The sequence below is a fragment of the Mobula birostris genome, chromosome 9 (genome assembly GCF_030028105.1).
Source record: "Mobula birostris isolate sMobBir1 chromosome 9, sMobBir1.hap1, whole genome shotgun sequence".
In the NCBI taxonomy this organism is placed as follows: Eukaryota; Metazoa; Chordata; class Chondrichthyes; order Myliobatiformes; family Myliobatidae; genus Mobula; species Mobula birostris.
In genome coordinates this window covers 31470661-31493633 of record NC_092378.1, presented here as the reverse complement: position 1 = coordinate 31493633, position 22973 = coordinate 31470661, and the positions used below count along the sequence as shown (strand labels likewise).

Here is a 22973-nt window from a genome sequence, read left to right as displayed (position 1 = left end):
TGTCACTTCCTATCTCCCACCCCCCAGCTTCTCATATGACCTGCAATTCCCCCCTCTCTCACCTGGATCCATCTATCTCCTGCCAGCTCTTGCTCAACCCCTTTCCTTCCACCTTTCTATACTGGCAATCTCTGCTCTCTTTTTCCAGTCCAGAGGAAGGGCCTCAACCTAAAACACTGCCTGTCCATTGCACTCCTTTGTTCCTGCCTGACCCACTGAGTTCCACGAGCGCCTCTTGTTTCTCTGATTATATTAACCTACTTGATCATTTTTACTCTCTCCCAGATGTCACCCAGTGATCTTTGTGCCATCCACTACCCTGCCATTAGTATCAGACCAGAAGAAATGCTGAACGTGTCTGGAGCTGGTGACAGGTAAGAGAGCTTCACTGACTTTACCCAGATCTGTGCAACCTGACAATAGGAACACTGGCCAATGAACAAAGCCTCAAATCATTGTCAGGTCCAACTCAGGAAGGTAATTCCGTCTGCTCAGGCCAATTGCATTGATCAACCAGCATTGAGCACCTCATGTTGCGGCATTGACTTCCAGGTGCTGGAAACAAATTTATAAACATTGTTTGCTCCCTGTGACCATCACAGTTCAGCTACTTCCTCCAAGAGGTGTGTGACTGAACAATATCTGTATTTTTTCCAGCTGTTCAGATAACTAAGTCGTATTTGAGGGAATCTTGGAGTTAATCTCTTGACTATGCTAGTGAAATTGACCTCAAGACTGGTACCGGGCCACAAAACATGTTCTACCAGGCCTCAAAGAAACGATATGAGTCAGCTGCACCTTTCCCCATTCCCTGTCACGCACTGTTGAACTTGAACATAGGGTTGCCAACTGTTCTGTATTTGCCGGGACATCCCGTATATTGGCTAAATTGGTTTGTCCCGTATTTCCCCCGCTAAGGTAAAGTGTACCTATGAAACCTTTTGTGCCGAAATGGCGTAAAGCAAAGAAGCAATTACCATTAATTTATATGGGAAAAATTTTTGAGCGTTCCCAGACCCAAAAAAAACCTACCAAATAATACCAAATAACACATAAAACCTAAAATAACACTAACATATAGTAAAAGCAGGAATGATATGATAAATACACAGCCTATATAAAGTAGAAATAATGTACGTACAGTGTAGTTGGGAAGATTAAGCCAAAACTGATTTGTGGAAAAAAAAATCGGCATGCATGCGCACAGAGGTGCCTGCGCAAGGCTTCATGGTCATGGTAGTCTTTCTCAGGATAAACCCAAGTGTCCCGTATTTGACTGCTACTTTTGTCCCTTATTTGGGAGTGAGAAAGTTGGCAACCCTAACTGTAAAAGACATGTTGAGGTGAGTTAACCCTACTTGAACACCCCCCCCCCCCCCCGGTTGTCCGGTCCATAAGAATATTGTCAATATTAAACCGGTCCACGGTGCAAAAAAGGTTGGGGACCCCTGCTCAAGATGGTTGACGGTGGAGACTGGGCTTGCCAATGGTTCTGGCATCTTATCGCTATCCAGTGCCTCTTTGGTCATCAGATTAAGGCAGCTTTGGGGCTCAAAGCAGATGATGGGAAGGCTGACCTTCACTTGAAGCATGAATAAAGGGTGCCTTTATGAAGTCCAGAGGTGAACAGGTTCTTGCCGAATCACAGTAACAGCGTCTTTGTATTATGGTGGGCTGGGAGAATATGTGAAAATAGCATAATTAATCACAGAGTAAGGATTTCAAAGGACCGATTGAACTGGGACACTGGAAAAAAGTGATCATCAACCGTAGGTATTTCAGCAAATCCTCACAAATAGAGTAAAGCTAGGAAATGAGGATTGGGCTCCAGACTACGTTAATAATTGCATTCTTTGTCATCGTACTGCAGACAGCGGCACATCTTTCATTTGTTGCACATTCTGATTGGAGCAGTCACTCTGAGCCAAGGCAGGTCAGTTGAAACGACACTATCAAGTCTCATAGTGGAACAAGTGAGATTCTCCACAAGCCTTGAAACCGCATACTGTAATGCAGGATTCTTAGATTTTGCATTTGTGGAAACTCCTTGAAGCATGAAGAGAAATACTGCATATAAGCATACTCAAAGAGAAGATGAAAATCCTTAACCTGCCCTCTAATCTCACCCCATTCTGTGGCCGCCGAATCTATCATCTGCCCACCCTAATCACACAATAGCGACAGTTTGAAAGGATTAGTGCTAAAAATCAAGGCATTCCCTTTGATAGTGCAGATTAGTGCAGAACTGGTGAATTAACAAAATATGCAAAGGACAATGCTGTACAAGAATAAATTGAACGGAGAATCGTTTAACGAGTTCCTTAGATTGTCAATCATAGACGACAAGAAGCATGGCCAAGCCAAAGGTAGTTTTCGTCCACATTTCTGGATTAGTTGTCTTCAAAGGTGTAAGGCTGCCGCTGTGTATGGCAGAAACTTGCCAACCTCGTGTGCGCGCCATCCAGGCTGTTCACTGCAAGCCTGTTCTTTCATGTCTGCTGCATTAGTAGCAAGGAGATTGCGTGGCAACCTCCGGCTTTGATCACGGACTGCCAGCGCACCCTTGAAAGGAATCTTCCTCTTGCTCAACTTATGGGAGTGCCCATCTATCTGGCCATCTACCTTTCTCATCGTAGGGCATTTTCTCTCCCGACTCCGCCAACATCCAACTCACCCCTCTGTATGTGTGGTGTAATCACTAATCAATTGGTTGGATAGATTTCATTCTGTTGTCCTCTCCCAGGAGGACAGATTTTCTTTTCCTACTACTCTCATGAAGAATTAAACTAAATGGATTTTGTACTGAATTGTAATGTTGTTGAACAAGCCAAGTAACTGCTAGGTTAACCAATTTGATCTGTTTCAGATTGGGAATTCCCACCTTGAAGAATTGGAGGGAAGGGAAGAAGGGAGATTCATTTCTCAGCTTATATATAAGGAATTTAAGGCACATCTTACCGAACAGGCTCAATTTGACAAATGACTCCCAAAACGTGCACAAGCATTGCTCCATTTTGGCACACAGGACATATGTACTTCATAATTTTGTTATAGTGTTGCAGAACTTTACTTCATTGGTGGGGTTTCTTGGATATTGAGAGTGGGAAACTTTTGCTATGTTAGTGAGAATGGACAAAGGAACAGTGCTAATTTGATTAGCTGTTTCCAAGGGCCAGCACAGGCACTGGACCCTTCACAGAATCATTTCATGAACTTGTTCCAAACCTGCGAAATATTCCTGCAAACTTAAGTCAAAATTTAACTGGACATTAATGCTTCCAGCATATTCAGTGCACTTTAGAAGCCAGTGCAAGAGAGATTAATCTACATACACGGCAAATGTGAGACACTTCTCCAGTTATTTTGCATCAGTCTTGTTATGGGGCTAGTGTAATGCAGGTTCAATTATCAGTCTTCCTCTTCTCAGTACATGAAATGAGCTCTTTTGGTGATACCATTCCTGTACCTAGATTGATTAGATAGGAGTGGTTTTCCTTTTATTAAAAACATTATGTATCCATAAGTTTTGTCTTTCCACTGCATTTCTGGGTGAATTATTACAAATGAACTAGAGCAAATGTAACACCTTACATCTTATTAAGTTTCTGTCTCAAGTGCCTATAAAAAGTATTCACTCCCCTTGGAAGTCTTCATGTTTTATTGTTTTACAACTTTGAATCAGAGTTTGGCTTTTTTGACACTAATCGGCAGAAAAAGATTCCATTGTGTCAAAGTGAAGCAGATCCCTACAAAATGATCTAAAGTAATTACAAATATAAAACACAAAATAATTGATTGCATAAATCTTCACCCCCTTCAAGTCAGTATTTAGTAGCTGCACCTTTGACAGCAGTTACAGCCTTGATTCTGTGTAGATAGGTCTCTATCAGCTTTGCACATCACGACACTGCAATCTTTTCCCATTCCTCTTTACAAAACTGCTCAGGCTCTGTCAGATTGCATGCTGACCATAAGTGAACAGCCTTTTTCAAGTTCAGCCACAAATTCTCAATTGGATTGAGGTCTGGACTCCTGTGGCCAAGTCATTGCTGTGCAGCTTTGGCTTCATGATTGGGGCCATTGTCTTGCTGAAAACAATTCATCTCCCAAGTTGCAGTTCTCTTGCAGACTGCAACAGGTTTTCCTCCAGGATTACCCCGTGATTTGCTGCATTCATTTTACCCTCTACCTTCTCAAACCTTCCAAGGCCTGTTGCAGTGAAGCATCCCCACAGTATGCTGCTGCCACCATGCTTCATGGTAGGGATGGTGTGTTTTTGATGTTGTGCGATGTTTGACATGCCAAATCTAGTGTTTAGTCTGATGGCCAAAAAGCTCAATTTTGGTTCCATCAGACAATAGAAACTTCTTTCAGCTGACTTCAGAGTCTCCCACATGCCTTCTGGCAAATTCTAACTAAATTTCACGTGAGTTTGTTTCAACAGTGGCTTTCTCTTTGCCACTCTCCCATAAAGCTGCCCAGGCAACAGTTGTTGTATGTGCAATCTCTCCCATCTCAGCCATTGAAGCTTGTAACTCATCTATAGATCTCTTGGTGGCCTCCCTCACTAGCCCCTTCTGGTACGATCACTCTCAGTTTTTGAGGACAGCCTGCTCTAGACAGATTTACAGCTGTGCCATATTCTTTCCGTTCCTTGATGAATGACTTAACTGTAAGCCAAATGACTTGGAAATTTTCTTGTACCCATCTCCTGATTTGTGCTTTTCAATAACCTTTTTCGCAGAGTTGCTTGGAGTGTTCTTTTGTCTTCATGGTGTAACTTTTGCCAAGATACTAACTCACCAGTAGCTGGACCTTCCAGATACAGGTGTATTTTTACTACAGTCAATTGAAACACCTTGACTACACACCGGTCTCCATAAATATATCTATTTAACTATTTATATGATTTCTAAAACCAGTTGGCTGCATCAGTGATGATTTGGTGTGTCATATTAAAGGGGAGTGAATACTTATGCAATCAATTATTTTGTGTTTTATATTTTTAATTAATTTAGATCACTTTGTAGAGATCTATTTTCACTTTGACACGAAAGGGTCTTTTTCTGTTGATCTGTGTCAAAAAAGCCAGATTAAATCCAGTGTAATTCGATATGGTAAAAGATGAAAACCTCCGGGTGAGGTGGAGGGGGTGAGAGGAGGTGAATACTTTTTATAGGCACTGTCTTTGAGAAGATTCACAAGGCCATTTATCAGCAGCCATTTGCAAAAGTGTCAGAGAATAGAGTGAGCAAGTACCTCTCTCTGAGAATTGGTAGGTGTCTGGTGGGGCAGACTTGACTGAGGTTTACTCTCAATGTGAAGAACCTAGTGGTGCGTTGGAAAGAGCAAAAGTTCCACTCATTACCCATTTATCTCCTTTTTTTGTTACAAAGTTTTCTTTATTACAAATTTGGTGCTGTACAGTATATACAAAACAATGACTAACACAATTACTTCACTACAAATAGACAATACAAATTAAACCAAAATGCTTCCATCTCTATCGATGATGGCAATTACACCCCGCAAAGCCCAACGGTCCCAGAACGCCTCTAAGGTCGCCGTGGACTGCGCGTGTACCTTTTTTTGGCGTGTGCGTGTGCATGCGTCTGTGCGCGTGCGATGTTGGCGGGACGATGTCTTTTTCATGCCTTTACAAGGCACGGAGTGAAAGAGAGAAACTGTGTGGTGTGCCACTCCTCACACAGACATTTCGCAGTATTTTTCCCTTTATTTTACGAGGTCGAGTTGCAATCTAGACACTCAACCTGGCATGGATGGAAAGCATTCTCGGGAGTGGACCTGGCTGGGTTTGAACCCGGGAACCTCTGTTCCAGAGTCCGGCGCTGATGTCATTGCGCCAGCAGCCGGCCCATGTGTTCCTTTTCAATATTAACCTGGGCACGAGCATACCCCTTAAACATTGCCAGGCAGTCTACCCGGGCAGATCCTCCCGCCACCTGTTTCCAAGAAGTTCATGGCTGCACTGAGTTAAGGAAAAGGAAGTTTGCGCTGACAGATACTCTGAGCATTCACTAGCTTTGCTGTTTCTGCCTTGGCCTGTGTGCAGTGCTGCCAAGTCCATTAGCGCTTTCCACATCTGACGTCATACTACTGTGATTTAGCGGTCTGGGTTTGTGCTCCCCAGTGCAGTATCGTTGGGGGCATGGGTGTGGCGTGGCAGTTCCATCTGCCTGCTGAGGAGGGTATGCTGTGGCACCTCCTCGAGGCCACATGGCTTCTCCATTAATGAGAGCTGCACAGTCCGTGCGGCTCATTAGGGGTGCAATCATTAGCATATTCAAAGGAGGGCTGCATGTAACTAAACAATACTAAAATAAATAGCTTGTATTCTGTCTAAAACTAGTATCCGGTATTGAAATGGGTAAATTTGGGTGAACAGGTATGATTTGCGGAGGGCTATTTCAAGGGCGAAGAGACAATTTCGAACGAGGTTGGAGGTGACATCGGATGCACAGCAACTGTGGCAGGGTTTGCAAGCCATTACTTCCTACAAAGCGAAACCCAATAGCATGAATGGCAGTGATGCTTCACTACCAGATGAACTCAACACCCTCTATGCCCGTTTTGAAAGGGAGACACAACTACAGCTGTGAAGATCCCTGCTGCACCCGATCACCAGTGATCTCGGACTCAGAGGCCGATGTTAGCCTGTCTTTAAAGACAGTGAACCCTCGCAAGGTGGAAGGTCCCGATGGAGTACCTGGTAAGGCTCTGAAAACCTGTGCCAACCAACTAGCGGGAGTATTCAAGGATATTTTCAACCTTTTACTGCTACAGGCGGACGGTCCCACCTGCTTCAAAAAGGGAAGAATTATGCCAGTGCCTAGGAAGAATAATGTGGGCTGCCCTAATGACTATCGCCCAGTAGTACTCACATCAACAGTGATGAAATGCTTTGAGAGGTTGGTTATGACTAGACTGAACTCCTGCCTCAGCAAGGACCTGGACCCATTGCAATTTGCCTAACGCCACAACAGGTCAACGGCAGACACAATCTCAATGGCTCTCCACACAGCTTTAGACCACCTGGACAACACAAACACCTACGTCAGGATGCTGTTCATCGACTATTGCTCAGCACTTAATACCATCATTTGCACAATCCTGATTGCGAAGTTGTAGAACCTGGGCCTCTGTACCTCCCTCTGCAATTGGATCCTCGACTTCCTAACCGGAAGACCATAATCTGTGCAGATTGGTGATAACATCTCCTCCTCATTGACAATCAACACTGGTGCACCCCAGGGGTGTGTGCTTAGCCCACTGCTCTACTCTCTCTATACCCATGACTGTGTGGCTAGGCATAGCTCAAATACCATCTATAAATTTGCTGATGATACAACCATTGTTGGTAGAATCTCAAGTGGTGACGGGAGGGCCTACAGGAGTGATATATACCAACTAGTGGAGTGGTGTCGCAGCAACAACCTGGCACTCAACACCAGTAAGACAAAAGAGCTGATTGTGGACTTCAGGAAGGGTAAGATGAAGGAACACATACCAATCCTCGTAGAGGGATCAGAAGTGGAGAGAGTGAGCAGTTTCAAGTTCCTGGGTGTCAAGATCTCTGAGGATCTAACCTAGTCCCAACATATTGATGCAGTTATAAAGAAGGCAAGACAGCGGCTATACTTTATTAGGACTTTGAAGAGATTTGGTATGTCAACAAATACACTCAAAAACTTCTACAGCTGTACCGTGGAGAGCATTCTGACAGGCTGCATCACTGTCTGGTATGGAGGGGCTACTGCACGGGACTGAAAGAAGCTGCAGAGAGTTGTAAATCTAGTCAGCTCCATCTTGGGTATGAGTCTACAAAGTACCCAGGACATCTTCAGGAAGCATTGTCTCAGAATGGCTGCATCCATTATTAAGGACCTCCAGCACCCAGGGCATGCCCTTTCCTCACTGTTGCCATCAGGGAGGAGGTACAGAAGCCTGAAGGCACACACTCAGCGATTCAGGAACAGCTTCTTCCCCTCTGCCATCCGATTCCTAAATGGACATTGAACCCTTGGACACTACCTCACTTTTTAAAATATACAGTATTTCTGTTTTTTGCACATTTTTAATCGATTCAATTTATGTATTATATAATTGATATACTTATTTATTTATTATTATTATTTTAATTTTTTTCTTCTATATTATGTGTTGCATTGAACTGCTGCTACTAAGTTAACAAATTTCATGTCACATGCCGGTGATAATACAGGTGTCCCCCGCTTTTCGAACGTTTGCTTTACGAAACCTCACTGTTACGAAAGACCTACATTAGCTCCCTGTTTCGGCTAACAGAAGGTGTTTTCACTGTTACGAAAAAAGCAGCACGCGCCCCGAGTAGCCGCTCTCCCTGGGAACGGCATTCTCACCAGCATTGCTTAAACACGTGCCTGTGAGCAGCCGTTAGCAAGATGAGTTCTAGGTATCGGAAAAGCCTAAAAGAGCTCGTAAGAGTGTTACACTTAGCGTAAAACTAGACATAATTAAGCTTTTTGATCGTGGTGAACGAAATAAGGACAAAGTGAGTTTAGCTTGTGGAAGTTGATGAAGATGATGTTGAAGAGGTTTTGGCATCCCATGACCAAGAACTGATAGATGAAGAGCTGATGCAATTGGAAGAAGAAAGGATAACAATCAAAACCTCAGTGTCCCACCACCCCAAACTCCGGGCCGTGGACAGATACCAATTCGCGGAGAATGCAGCGGTCCAGCAGTAGCCGGGAGGCACCCAGCACGTCTTTAAGAAAAAAGATGAAATAAACAAGCTAATTAATTAGGTGCCACCCAGCACGTAAATGTCGGCCCAGATCAGAAGCGATTGCTGATTTCACTTGCTCTACGTAATGGGCAATTGCCTCTGATCTGGGCCAACATTTACATGCCGGGCGGCACCTAATCAATTAGCTTGTTTATTTCGGCCTTTTTCTTAAAGATGTGTGGATGCGTCCTGGCTACCGCTGGACTGCTGCATTCTTCGCGGATCGGTATCGGGTCGCTGCCCGGAGGGTGGGGGCTACTGCACCACCTAACCTCCAACTCAGCCTAACACACCATCATCAGTGTGTTTGGCACTGTCCCAATTCCAGTAAGTGAAACTACACTGTACATACATTATTTCTACTTTATATAGGCTGTGTATTTTTAGGTGTTATTTGGTATGATTTGGCAGCTTCATAGCTTAAAGGTTACAGGAGAGCGCTTGTGTGAGATTTTCGCTACGGTGGACAGTGCAGACAATTGTTGTTGAAGTATTTCTAATTTATGTAGGCTGTGTATTTATCATATCATTCCTGCTTTTATTATATGTTACTATTATTTTAGGTTTTATGTGTTATTTGGCATGATTTGGTAGGTTATTTTTTGGTCTGCGAACGCTCACAAATTTTTCCCATATAAATAAATGGTAATTGCTTCTTCACTTTACGACATTCCGGCTTACGAACCATTTCACAGGAACGCTCCACCTTCGGAGGGCAGGGGAAACCTGTAAACCTGATTCTGATTCTGATTATTGCCATGCACTGAGTTACAGTGAAAGATCTGCGCGCTGTTCATACAGAACAATTTATTACAACAATGAGTTGAAGTAGTACCAACTTAAACAAACATGGGATACAGAACGAAGTGTTACAGTAACGAAGAAATTGTGGTGCATGTGGATAACAGGTGAAGAGTATTGTACTAAGGAACTGTTCAGTAGTCTTAAAATAGGGAGACAGAAGCTGTCCTTATGCCTGGTATTAAGAACGAGAGCATAAATCTGTACCACATTGCTTTACCTCTGGTGAATGACATATGGGGTTGGTCAGAGCAGCACATTGGAAATTTCATCTCTGCCGCCCAGTTTGTTTATTCACCATCTCCCCTTTCTTCAGTTAATGACACGATTGTTTGGTACAAGCCAGTTGGTAGTTTGCACCCCAGAATACTCTTAAAACAAATGGACCCAAGTTGGCCAAACTGCAACAAGTTGCCCAGGTAGCAGTTTTGCAATTTAGGACAAATAAATTGAATGTTAATTACATTTTTAATGATGTCTGAACTTTTGATACATGTAATGTCTATTCACTAATTCATGAAACATAGAATTAAACACTTAAAATTGAATTGCAATGACCACATATTTTCATCTTAGTCGTTTACGCATACTTAGGCAGCAATGATAAGGAATAAGACAAGAACATTTCTGGTTGCATGCCTTAAGTCCTCTGTTTTTTTTTCCTCCCTGTACATTTCTCCTCTTTAATTCCCTCAAAGGCATTTTTTTTGATGTCTCCTCTCTTATTATGGCTAATATTTTGCACTGTTTGTCTTTGCAGCGATAGCAACGGAGTTTACTCTGATTAAGCCTGCAATTTTAGTTAATCACTCCAATCAACCTGAACTTATTCACTGGAAACTAATATACCTGTGGTTTCAAAAGTGTGAAAGTCAGAGTGATTTATGCATACATTTGTTAAATCCTTAGACAATAATCTCAGATCAGTAGCCTCCGCACCACTGGGGAAAGCAATATTTTAATACCTGGTACTGATGTCCAGCTAGTTTTCTCATTTTCAGAAATTTAAGTATCTTGCAATTATTAATAAAACAGCATTTTGTAAAATACAATATTGAAAGTTTATAAAATGCTTCTTCTTCAGTTCCTAGGTATGTAAAATCCAACATTAGAGACTATGTGAAAAATAACAAGGCAAAGGCTTTTATTTAGTTAGTATTCATTGAGTTTCATATGGTTCAAATAGTTAGAACCACAGAACCATAGAAACTACAGCACAGAAACAGGCCTTTTGGTCCTTCTTGGCTGTGCCGAACCATTTTCTGCCTAGTCCCACTGACCTGCACACGGACCATATCCCTCCATACACCTCCCATCCATGTATCTGTCCAACTTATTCTTAAATGTTAAAAAAGAACCCGCATTTACCACCTCGTCTGGCAGCTCATTGCATACTCCCACCACCCTCTGTGTGAAGAAGCTCCCCCTAATGTTCCCTTTAAACTTTTCCCCCCTCATCCTTAACCCATGTCCTCTGGTTTTTTTCTCCCCTTGCCTCAGTGGAAAAAGCCTGCTTGCATTCACTCTATCTATACCCATCATAATTTTATATACCTCTATCAAATCTCCCCTCATTCTTCTACACTCCAGGGAATAAAGTCCTAACCTATTCAACCTTTCTCTGTAACTGAGTTTCTCAAGTCCCGGCAACATCCTTGTAAACCTTCTCTGCACTCTTTCAACCTTACTTATATCCTTCCTGTAATTTGGTGACCAAAACTGAACACAATACTCCAGATTCGGCCTCACCAATGCCTTATACAACCTCATCATAACATTCCAGTTCTTATACTCAATACTTTGATTAATAAAGGCCAATGTACCAAAAGCTCTCTTTACGACCCTATCTACCCATGACGCCACTTATAGGGAATTTTGTATCTGTATTCTCAGATCCCTCTGTTCTACTGCACTCCTCAGTGCCTTACCATTAACCCTGTATGTTCTACCTTGGTTTGTCCTTCCAACATGCAATACCTCACACTTGTCTGCATTAAACTCCATCTGCTCCATTTTAATAACAGAGAATGTATACAGTGTACAACCTGAAATTCTTACTCTTTGCAGACATCCACAGAAACAGAGGAAAAACCCCAAAGCACGAATGACAGAAACACTTTGGAACCCCAAAGCCCCCTCTCCCCCTCGACCACGCACACAGCAGCAAAGCCCCCAAAGGGAGATCATGATCTGCAGTCAACAAAAGTTGCTGTTTACCCAACAGTTCAACTTGCCACAGGCTCACGCTCTCACTCTCTCAAGACAGAGAGATATCATCCATCTCACAGCGAAAGGAAAGACTGATGAACAGTCAGTGTTATGGTGTTACCATCTGCCGCATCACGTTTTATTCTGAGATTCTCTGACTTGAGAATCGGCAGCAAGCTCTCCCCATCATTGAGAGAAAGGGGGAAGAGAGAGACTGATTGCTCAACAACAGAGACCTGCATCCGCCACCGTGAAATCATCATGTTCCCTCCCCCGCGATGCCTCAACTGGTGGCACTGGCCTGGAATCGGTCGTCCGCAGGGCCACACCCCAGAGGGACGTGTCTTTCAGGCCACTTGGGGAATGGCCAGGCAGTGAGCTCCAGGTGCAGGAACTCATTTGCCATGTAAAACTGTAGTTTGAGTGCTGTTGCTATTGTGGACCGACAGAACCCCAGCCACCTTGAAGAAGAAAAAAGAGACATTAGAGAGAGGAATTTAAGCTGTTTCCACAGATGAGCTCGAAGAAGCAGCCATTTGGTATCATCAGGTGGGGGGATGTGCAGCTATTTACCTCCGCAACATCACATTCTTTCCACCCTTGCCCATCTCACAGGAGTTCCCTGGAATACTTCGATTGTTGGTTTTTTGAATCACCTGTTCACCTTCCTCAGTTGCTTCTGCCTGCTCCCCGCCCATCAGTCAACTATCTGTTGGTCCCTCTCCACTGTGGTATCCCTTTTGTTTCCACCCATCTCTATCCAGGTCCTCGCTAAGATCCTCAGGGGTTGTCATAGAGTGCATGTGCGGATGATGTTTCCTCTTGTAGAGAAACCAAAAACATGGTTCACTATTTTAAAAATTGGCCCAAAGATTGATGGAGATGTTGACAGGGTGCAGTCTCTAGCTACAGAGTGATATTGATGTGATGGTGAAGTGGGCTGAAGACGAGCAAATCTGCAGATGCTGGAAATCCGAGCAACACACAGAAAATGTCGGGGGGACTCAACTATATACTCTTTTCCATAGATGCTACCTGGCCTGCCAGGTTCCTCCAGCATTTTGTGTGCGTGTGTTGCTGAGAAAAGGGAAATAATGTTTAATCCCTGAATGGGAAGTGATGCATTTTGGGATTATCAAAGAGGTTAGCACATGCAGCAGGAGTGGAACGGTCCTAGGGAGTGCTGAAGAACAGAGGGACCTCAGTGTACCAGTCCAAAATCCTTGAAAGTCACAGCATTAGATGTCAATTTGCTTCATGGCACATTGTGAAGCATTCTGATACATTTTAATGAAGGTGTACTATAAATACACATTGATGTGGTCCCATTCCCGTTAGTTACTATTACTGTGTAAGTATTTCCAACGGTGTGTGCTACCACAGCCATCAGTTGTAGCAGGGTTTACAGGCTATAAAAGGCTACCACATCAGCATCACCAGCAACAGCACATCTCTTCCTGAAGAGCTTATGCACTCAATGTGTGTTGTTAACAGAGGGGAATTGATATGTCAGGACCCACCCTGACAGCCCTCTCCAACCACGATCCTGACACCCTCTCCAACCACGACCCCGACACCCTCTCCAACCACGACCCCGACACCCTCTCCAACCCCCAACCATCTACTGGTGTGCCTCAGAGAAGGAGCCCTGTATGGGAGCACAAATCCCATCTCTTCTTGTTATGATTAACAGATGCTGCAGGACCCAATTTAATCATTTAAGCTCCAGACTTTCCCTCACCAATAGCAACTCCCTCTGTTCTTTCGACTTGCATTATACGTGCATCAAAAGTTCTTGAATCTTTTGACCATTTCTGGTGCCTTATTAAGCTCATCTGCCCCAAGGTTAACCTGCCTTCCTTTGCAGATGATGCATCTCTCACACCTTCTTATTCATGATATGGTGACCCTTGTGCATAAATTCACATCCAGAGCGTGACTTTGTGAAACTCTCACATACAGTACAGCAGGTAGCTGACATTTGAAATATCATTATTCATTTCAACCAGGAGTCATCCTCCAGGTCTGTGGCTCTTGGCAAGTTACCAATCAGCTCAAATAGTTTTTTGACATTTGCTGAATAATGTTCTGCTTTTCCTTACAGTTTTGCTGCTGGACTAATTGCTGGCATCCTGACAGGGCAGGAGACCCACACGTGTATCAGGATGGGGTTGTTGGCTGCCAGCCATTCCATCAGGTCACTGGAAGTCGTCGCCACGTCCATCAATGTCAACAGTGTGAACCCACAGCGGGTCGTCGAGGGTGCATGGCCACAGCCAATATATCATCCGGGTGGCAAAGCTCCTACTAACAAGGAATTGTAAATCCCAGAGGCTGGGTCCCAGGTATACTGATAATCATTTCAGATCAACTGGACTATAATTTGGCAAAGTGAATTATCCACTGTTTGGAGAACCCGGACATTTTTGTTCCACTAAAATCTATAGTTTGAAGATAGGTTTTGAGACAGTTGGATGCTTGGCTACATTAGATGCTGAGATGCATTGTAGGATGTGCTGGGACACATCATCTGTGATGTAACCTGGTATCATCACATGTTTCAGGTCTTTCAACATCGGATACCGTCACCCAGGTGACCCAGCCAGGGTTGATCAGGCCCCGGCTTGTAACCCAGCAGCATTGCTCCACAGGTCACATCTCTTGATGCACAGCCATCTGGAGGCTCGCTCAGCAGCCTCTGTGATGGTCCTGATGCTCTTTTCTTTGCAACCCCCATAATGCCAAGGAGAGAGTAGGTTCTACAGGGTGAGCAGCCAGCAAATCCTCTACCCCCACCTCTATAAACTCACATCATGGCCTCCTCCCCTCTCTTTGTCACTCCTCTACCAGCTCCTGGTATTTGGCTCTCTTACACCTGAACACCTCCTCAACCTGGTCTTCCCAAAGCACTGTCAGTTCTATCATGACCACCTGCTTTGAGGTTTTGGACAGAATAAGCATGTCAGGCCTCAGCGATGATAATGCGATGAAATCAGGGAACTTAAGTTGCTCAGTCACCCAACTCCCGGCCCCATCATCACCAAGAGGTGAAACTTCGTTCGAGCAAAAGTTAATCGGTGAGGATAGATTGACTGTGGTGTAGTGACAGAAAGGATCAAACAGATGTTGATGGGTGTGTGTGAATAGGTTGCAGGACTGGAGATAACCAAGGAGAGGAGAAATGGGACTAATGGCTTAGCTCTCCTTAGAACCAGAATGAATCCACTGGGCTGATTGGCCTCTGTGTACTTGGTTGTAAATATAAGAGAAAATAAAAATCAATGTAGGATTGTTCCTTTAGACATTATACTGTATATGCTGTATTAGACCTGAATGAATTTACTATTGTCACGAGGGACAATACCCGAAGAACTCCTTTTTCCTATATTCTTACTTTTGGTGAGTACAATGTGTTTCTTCAGTAAGAGAAACAGAAATGGTTCTGGTTCTGGACCAGGATCTTTGTACAATGTTTTTCTTCCCACAGATGCTGTCTGACCTGCTAAGCGTTTCCACCACTTTCTGTTTCTCTATCAATTATTTTACATTGGCATTTTCTGACCTAGCAAAAACACCATTGAGATTATTGCCACCCAAGGACATTTAAAGACAATTAATTTAAAAAAAACTCATCAACTAACTTGTTTGAAAACTTTGGTCATAAGAAGAAAAATAGTAGAACTTTTAGAAAGTGATTATTGGAAGTATCAGCTTGATGCTTCTTAGTCAAATGCAGCTAAAGGGATTGCTTTATATAACATTGCACAAATTAGGCAGTGACACCAAGGTAATCAAGTAATGAACATCAGGAGAGTTAACAACAGGTGGATCAGTCAGGTGAATGATGTTCTATGTAGTTTAATTTACAATAATGTATCATCACAAACACAAGAAGATCTGCAGATACTGGAAATCCAAGTCAACACACACAAAATGCTGGAGGAACTCAGAAGGCCAGACAGCATCTATGGAACAGAGTAAACAGTTGACATTTCAGGCCAAGACCTTTCATCAGGGATGCTGACTCTTTATTCCTTTCCATAGATGCTTCCTGACCTGCTGAGCTCCTCCAGCATTTTGTGTGTGTTACAATAATGTGTAGTCAAACAGGATACATAGCAACTGAGATAAGTAATATCCTTAACAAAGTAAGATTAAGAATGATCGTAAATGTTTGCCACTAAGAATGTACTTATGAGGCTAGATTTTCCACTTACTTGGGAATCTAGATATACATTATTATCGAACAATTTCCAAGAATTTGTAGCAGAGCAGGAAGAATGACCCCAAGGTTTATAGTTTGAATTATGCCAAGAAAATAAAGGAGTTGGATAAAATTGGATGAGGTAAATGATAACTCAAACCACTTTATCCTTCCCTCTGCCTCTCCATCAACCCCCTTATAATCTTAGATCATGATAGATTATTATTAAAGCATGGATAATGCAATTGTTCAAAATTGTACAGTTTGTTACTAATATGCTTCCATTTTCTTCCCCGTACTGAACAACGTAATTTCAAAATGTATGCATTCATGCAGGGTCCTGTCTCAGAAGAACAGAAGGTCCAGATTTGAACACATTGCTACTTAAATGACTGATGTCGGTGTGGGAAGACTATTTCCAGTATCTATTTCAGAAGGCATTGCTTCTATCTGCAGAACTCGTAGCTGACCTTCCTTGTGTGCTAGCTGTTCAGTACAATGTGAGAAACAGACTGTGTATTGAGGACATGTGGCCTTCCAGATACTAGCCTATCATGTACTTACCATCTTCAGCTCTTTTTTTAAAAACACTAAAACCGTTAGCATATAACCAGTCTTGATTGTTTCATTTGGACCCATGTCTTAAACTGAATAAAGAGTGTTTATTGAAAGGAAATCTTTATTCTTATCTCCTGCTCAAAGGATTAGTTTGTAAATCTTCCAGATTAGAACTTTTCCATTTGCTCACCGATATACAGTATGTCAGACTGGGAGCATCGGATACAGTAGAGACCCCAACAGACCGACTGGTGAAGTGTTCCCTCACCTGGAAGAACTATTTGAGGCCCTGAATGGTAGTGAGGGGGCAGGTGTGGCATTTGTTCCGCTTGCAAGGGTAAGTACCAGAAGGGAGATCAGTGGGGAGTGACGAATGGCAAGAGGGTCGCATAGGGAGCGATCCCTGTGGAAAGTGGGGGAGGGGAGGGAAAGATGTGCCTGGTGGTCCATTTCAAGACCCTGGTCACCAAATGTACAACAGTAATATTTTAGCTCCACGGTAATAGGTATAAAGTGCATAAAGCAGGGGACTAAGCACACAGCTGGGTACTGATGCTGAGTGTGGAGGAGATGTTGCCAACCAATACTAACTGGGGTCTGGCAGTGAGGAAATCAAAGATGCACTCCAGGTATTGAGGCCCAGGTCTTGGAGCTCAGTGATGAGTTTCAAGGGGACAATAATGTTGAATGCTGAGCTGTAGTCCATGCATCTTCATTGACATCTCCATGACATTTCATGCAATATTGGCCATTGCTGAATTAACACATGCACGGCTCCAGCAAATTTAATGCACTGCTAGTGTGCAGTTAACCTTTGCATTACTCTGCAAGCACCTGTGTTAACTGAGAAGCACCAAATGGCAGACCCAACTGCTTTTCCCTCTAAGTTCTGCTATCACCAATTGCTTGGCTGCTCGTGTGCTCCACCTAGTGTCCAGATTAAGAACCATGACATTTACCCAAAGAACAAAGACGTCCAATGTCAATCAAAATACCCCTGACCAAGACTAAACTACAAAATTAAAGGATCATATTCAAAATTCTGATCATACAATAAATGTTACATTATTCTGAAAGGAAAACCAGGAGTGTTGAAAAGATCTGAATTCAGTATTTGGTACTCCAGGGTGGAATGACCTGTCATGTACAGTAATGTCCAAACACCGTGGGTACTAGAAGCTGCTTCAACAGTAACATGTTTCAGGAGTTTAAGTTGACTTTCTTCATATATAAGCTATCACGAGAGTGTCACAGATTAAGGACTGGAAAGTTCACACCTGTCTTTTCTAATGCATTAGTCAATTTATTACAGTGCTAAGAATGTAAGAAATAATGGCTAGAGTAGTAGGCCGTTTGGCCTTTCTAACTTCCTTCACCATTTGACAATATTATCTTTAATGACTGCAAGCCATTTTCTTGCACTATCCCCATGCATCAGATATTTCTCTCCTTGTCCGTACTTTTTAAAATTTTCACATTTGTCTTATTTAGCACATTGCTTGCTCGTCAGTCTTTGTTTAAGTGCAGTTTTTCATGAAATTCTGTTCTGTTTCTTTTTTTTCCCCATAAATGCCTGCAAGAAAATGAATTCAGGGTAGTATATGGTAACATATATGGGCTTTGATAATAAATTTACTTTGAATTTCGATATTTTTGTCTATATATCGCCTATGCCTCTGTAATGTTATTATAAGCCACCGAATAGTATCATTACATTGGCACAAGCAATAAACCAAGAAAGATCTGATGCATGTAAGAACGGAATGGAAGTTGTCATGGGGAAATTAACTTGCCCATAGATTGGGTGAATTAAGTTTGTCGTGGCAGTCTTCATCTGTGATAATGTGCTTGAACAGCTTGCTCGTGAACCTACATGGGAAAATACTACCTTATATCTGGTCATAGGCTATGAGACAGATAAAATTAACAATCCTGTAATTAAGGATCCTCTTGGAAAGAGTGACCACAGTATGACTGAATTTCTCATACAAATGAAGGGTGTGATAGTTTGATCTTAAACCGGTGTTTTATGCCTAAACAAGGGAGACTACAATGGGATGAGTGAGGAGATAGTGTAGGCTGGGAACACAAGCTGTATAGTGGGACAGTTGAGGAACAGTGGAAGACTTTCAAAGAGGTTATTCACATGCTCAACAAAGGTATATTTCAGTTTCGGACAGTAAGGGTGGGGGAGCCAGCTTTGGATAACTAAGAAAATAAAAGCAGCCATCAAACTAAAAGCTTATGCATACAAAGTCACCAAGAGTAGAGGAAAACTGGAAGATTGGGAAAGTTTTAAAAAGCAACCAAGAACCACTAAGCAAGCAATAAGGAAAGGGAAGATAGATTTTAAAGAAAACTAGCAGAAAATATAAAAACAGATGGTAAAGGTTTTGATAATGATATAAAGCATAAAAGGGTGGCTAAAGTGAATGTAGATCCCTTGGAAGGTGAGAATGGGGAATTGATATTGGGTAATACAAAAATGGATGAGACCTTGAATGACTATTTTCTGTCAGTCTTCAAAGTTGAGGACACATCTAACATGCCAAAGAGAGATGTTATCGATGAGATAGAAAGGGAGGACATTGATACAATGACTGTCATTAGTGCTGAGCAAACTAGTGAGCCTAAAGGTAGACACGTCTCCATATTCTGAGAGGATGCACCCCAGCATACTGAAAAAAATGACAGATGTTAGATTAGGTGCGTTTTTGACAATTTACCAAAATCCTCTGGACTCCAAGCATGTCTTGGCAGATCATAAGTCAGTGAATGTCTTGCCACTATTTTAAAAAGGATGTAGGAAAAAGATGAGTAGTTATAGGTGAGATAGGTGAATGTCTGTTCCTTTGGTTGGCAATCAGTAGTGAGTGGAGTGCCACAGGAGTTGGTGCTGTACCTGTAACTGTTCACAATATGCATTAACGATTTGAAAGTTTATGTATGCAAGTCTGAAGACACTAAATTGAAAAGCAAGGTGTGCAGAGGATGCTGAGGGTCTGCAGAGTAACAGAGGTAGGTGAAGCGAGTGGGCAAGCGTCTGGCAGATGAAGTACAATGTTGGTAAATGTGAGATCATCCACTTTGGAAGGAAAGGTAGAACATCAGATTATTATTTAAATGGTGAGGAACTGCAGCAAGCTGTTGAGCAGAGGGACTTGGGAGTGCTTGTGCATGAATCACAAGGTTGGTTTACAGGTGCGAGGGTTTATCAAGAAAGCAAATGTAATGGTGGCCTTCATTGCTAGAGGGATTGAACTTAAGATCAGGGAGGTTATGCTGCAGGGTACTGGTGAGGCCACACCTAGAGTACTGCGTGCAGTTCTGGTCTCCTTACTTGGAGGTGGTGCAGAGGAGTTTCACCAGATTGATTCCAGAGATGAGGGGATTAGCCTACAAGAAGAGACAGAGTCACCTGGGACTATACTCAATTCAGAAAAATGACAGGGAATCTTACAGAAACATGTAAAATTATGAAAGGGATAGATAAGATAAAGATAGGAAGCTGTTTCCACTGGTGAGTAGGATTAGAACTAGGGGACATGGCCTCAAGATTCATGGGAATAGATTTAGGACGGAGATGAGGAGAAACTGCTTTTCCCAGAGAGTAGAGAATCTGAGGAATTCTCTACTCAAGGAAGCAGTAGAGGCTACCTCATCAAATATATTAAAAAACAGGCAGAATTTTGCACAACAGGGGCATTAAGGCCTATGGGGAATAGATGGGTAGGTGGAGATGAGTGCATGGCCAGATCAGCCATGATCTTATTGAATAGCGGAGCAGGCTCGACAGGCCAGATGGCCCACTCCTGCTCCTATTTCTTATGTTCTTATGTCCCTTAGTTCCTTTCCTATTCAGAAAGCTATCCACCACTGGTCTGAATGTGCTCAATGAATGAGCTTTCACAGCCTCTGGAGCACAGAATGCCAAAGGTTCTTCAGTCTCTGCCTGAAGAACTTTCTACTCATCTTAGTCCAGAATGGGCTCTTTTTTAATTCTGATATTTCAGTGATCCCTGGTCCTGAGCTCCTCATCCTCCCTGAACCCACTCTACTGGGTTCTGCAGAAACTTTGTATATTAAAGGGGTGTCCTCTTTCTTCTAAGCTCTGAATACAGGCCAAGTCTACTCAATTTCCCCTCATGCAAAAAAAAACATCATAGCCTGGAACCAAAGCAACATCTAGTATTTATTCTATGACAGTTACATTCTTCCTGATGTGATCTCACCAGGATCCTATATAATTACGGTAGGATACCTTTGTACTTGCACTCAAATTTTATTAATAAAAGCAAACATATCATTTGCCTTCTTAACTGCATGTTTCCTTTTGGTAGCAACTACAGTATATAAGGACACTGAGGCACCTTTTAACATTAAAATCACTCACCATTTTAAAATATTTTGCTTTTCTGTTCTGTGTTCCAAAGAGTAACGTTGCATATTTTCCCTTCCCTGCCATATTCTCATCCACTCATTCAACTCACTCGTATCCCCTTGAAGCCTCTGTACTTCATCTTCCTAATTCACAATCCCACCTAGTTTTGTGTCAGCATTGATAGAGGTCAAGAACAGCTGAGACCTAAGCACCAGTCCTGTGATTCCTCAATAGCCATAGCTAACCAAGCCAAGAACAGTCTGTTTATTGCCCTTCCCTCAATCCCTATCAGTAGACCACCTCCAACACTATAACCTTACTGACCAATATGTGTGGGACCTTTTGAAAAATCCAAATTCATCTCATCCTCAAGTTCTCTCTTATGCATTCTCCAAGTTACATCCTCAAACAATTTTAACAGACTATTCAAACATGATTTTATTTTCATAAATCTCTGGTGACTCAGATCAATCCTTTTTTTGGGGTCACAATGACTACCCTCTGATACACTGGAACAATTTCAGAACACAGTCTTGTTGATTCACCTCTAACACTCATTTCTCCTCCCACAATACTTTCCCCATGCAGAGTTGTTCAAAAGGAAAAGACTCACTCACATCGTACTATATTTCCCGAGAGGAAAGGGTAATCATTCAAAACTGGAATTCCCTGGATATCTAAAGATGCAGAGATTAAAAGGGAAAAGGAGAGAATTGTGAGATCCATGATACATAGTGAATACACTGTGGTGCTGCTGGTACAGCCACTGCCTCAGAGTGCCAGAGACGTGGGTTCAATCCTGGTTCTGGGTGCTATCTGTGTGAGGTTGCTCATTCTCCCTGTGGAGACAAGAAGCATAGCCAACACAAGGGAATTTGTCAGATGGAATACTCTATATTACATGTACCACTTCTTTGCCCATTCCCATCTGTCTGAATTTGTCTACAGATTGCCTGCTTCCTCAGCACTACCGGCCCTTCCACCTATCTTCATGTCATCCACAAACTTGGCCACAAAGCCATCAATTCCATGATCCAAATCGTAGACATATAGCATGAAAAGAAGTAGTCCCAATGCCAACCCTTGCAGAACACTACTAGGGAAGGCCACTTTTATTCCCACTCTTTACTTCCTGCCAGTCAGCTAATCTTCTATCCATGCCAGTATCTTTCCTGTAATACCATGGGCTCTTCCTAGCTTGTTAAGCAGCCTCATGCATGGAACCTTGTTGAAGGCCTTCTGAAAATCCAAGTATAAAACATCTACTGTCTCTCCTTCATCTATCCCGTCTGTTATTTCCTCAAAGAAGTCCAACAGATTTGTGAGGCAAGATTTCCCCTTAAGGAAACCATGAAGAGTCTTGTCTATTTTATCATGTGCCTCCAAGTACCCTAGAACTTCATCCTTAATAATGGATTTTATTATCATAACATCTTTCCAACTGCTGAAGTCAGGATAACTGGACCATAATTTCTTCTCTTCTTCAACACACATATGATGCCAGAGGAATTCAGCAGGTCAGGCAGCGTCTATGGAGAGGAATAAACAGTTGATGTTTCGGGCTGAGACTCTTCACCAGGACTGGAAAGGAAGGGGGAAGAAGCCAGAGTAAGAAGGTGGGTGGAGTGGAAGTAGTACAAGCTGGAAGGTGATAGATGAAGACAGGTGAGTGGTAAAAGGGGGGTGAAGAAGCTGGGAAGTGATAGATAGATAGATAGATAAGGTAAAGGGCAGGATAAGAGGTAATCTGATAGGAGAGGAGAGTGGACCCTGGGAGAAAGGGGAGGAGGAGGGGCACAAAAGGGAAATGATAGGCGGGTGAGGAGAAGAGATAATGGGGTGCCGAAGTGGGGAAATGAAGAGAGAAGGGAGAGGGGGAAACATACTAGGTTGGAGAAATCAATGTTCATGCCATCAGGTTGGAAGCTGCCTGGATGGAATATAATGTGTTGCTCCTCCAAGCTGAGAGTGGCCTCATTGTGGCAGAAGAGGAGGCCATGGACCAACATGACAGAATGGGAATGGGGATTGGA

At 42.8% G+C, this 22973-nt stretch overlaps 1 protein-coding gene across 1 annotated transcript in view; it reads left to right on the top strand.

Annotated features, from left to right (window-relative positions):
- LOC140203352 (uncharacterized) overlaps positions 1-16654 on the top strand; it is a 60829-nt gene extending 44175 nt beyond the window's left edge. Inside the window, exons 18-20 of the mRNA XM_072269393.1 lie at positions 286-374; positions 13902-14142; positions 16338-16654. Coding sequence (XP_072125494.1) covers positions 286-374; positions 13902-14121 — 309 coding nt within the window. The 3' untranslated portion in view covers positions 14122-14142; positions 16338-16654. The remainder of the gene's footprint in view (positions 1-285; positions 375-13901; positions 14143-16337) is intronic.
- The last annotated feature ends 6319 nt before the right edge of the window (positions 16655-22973 follow it).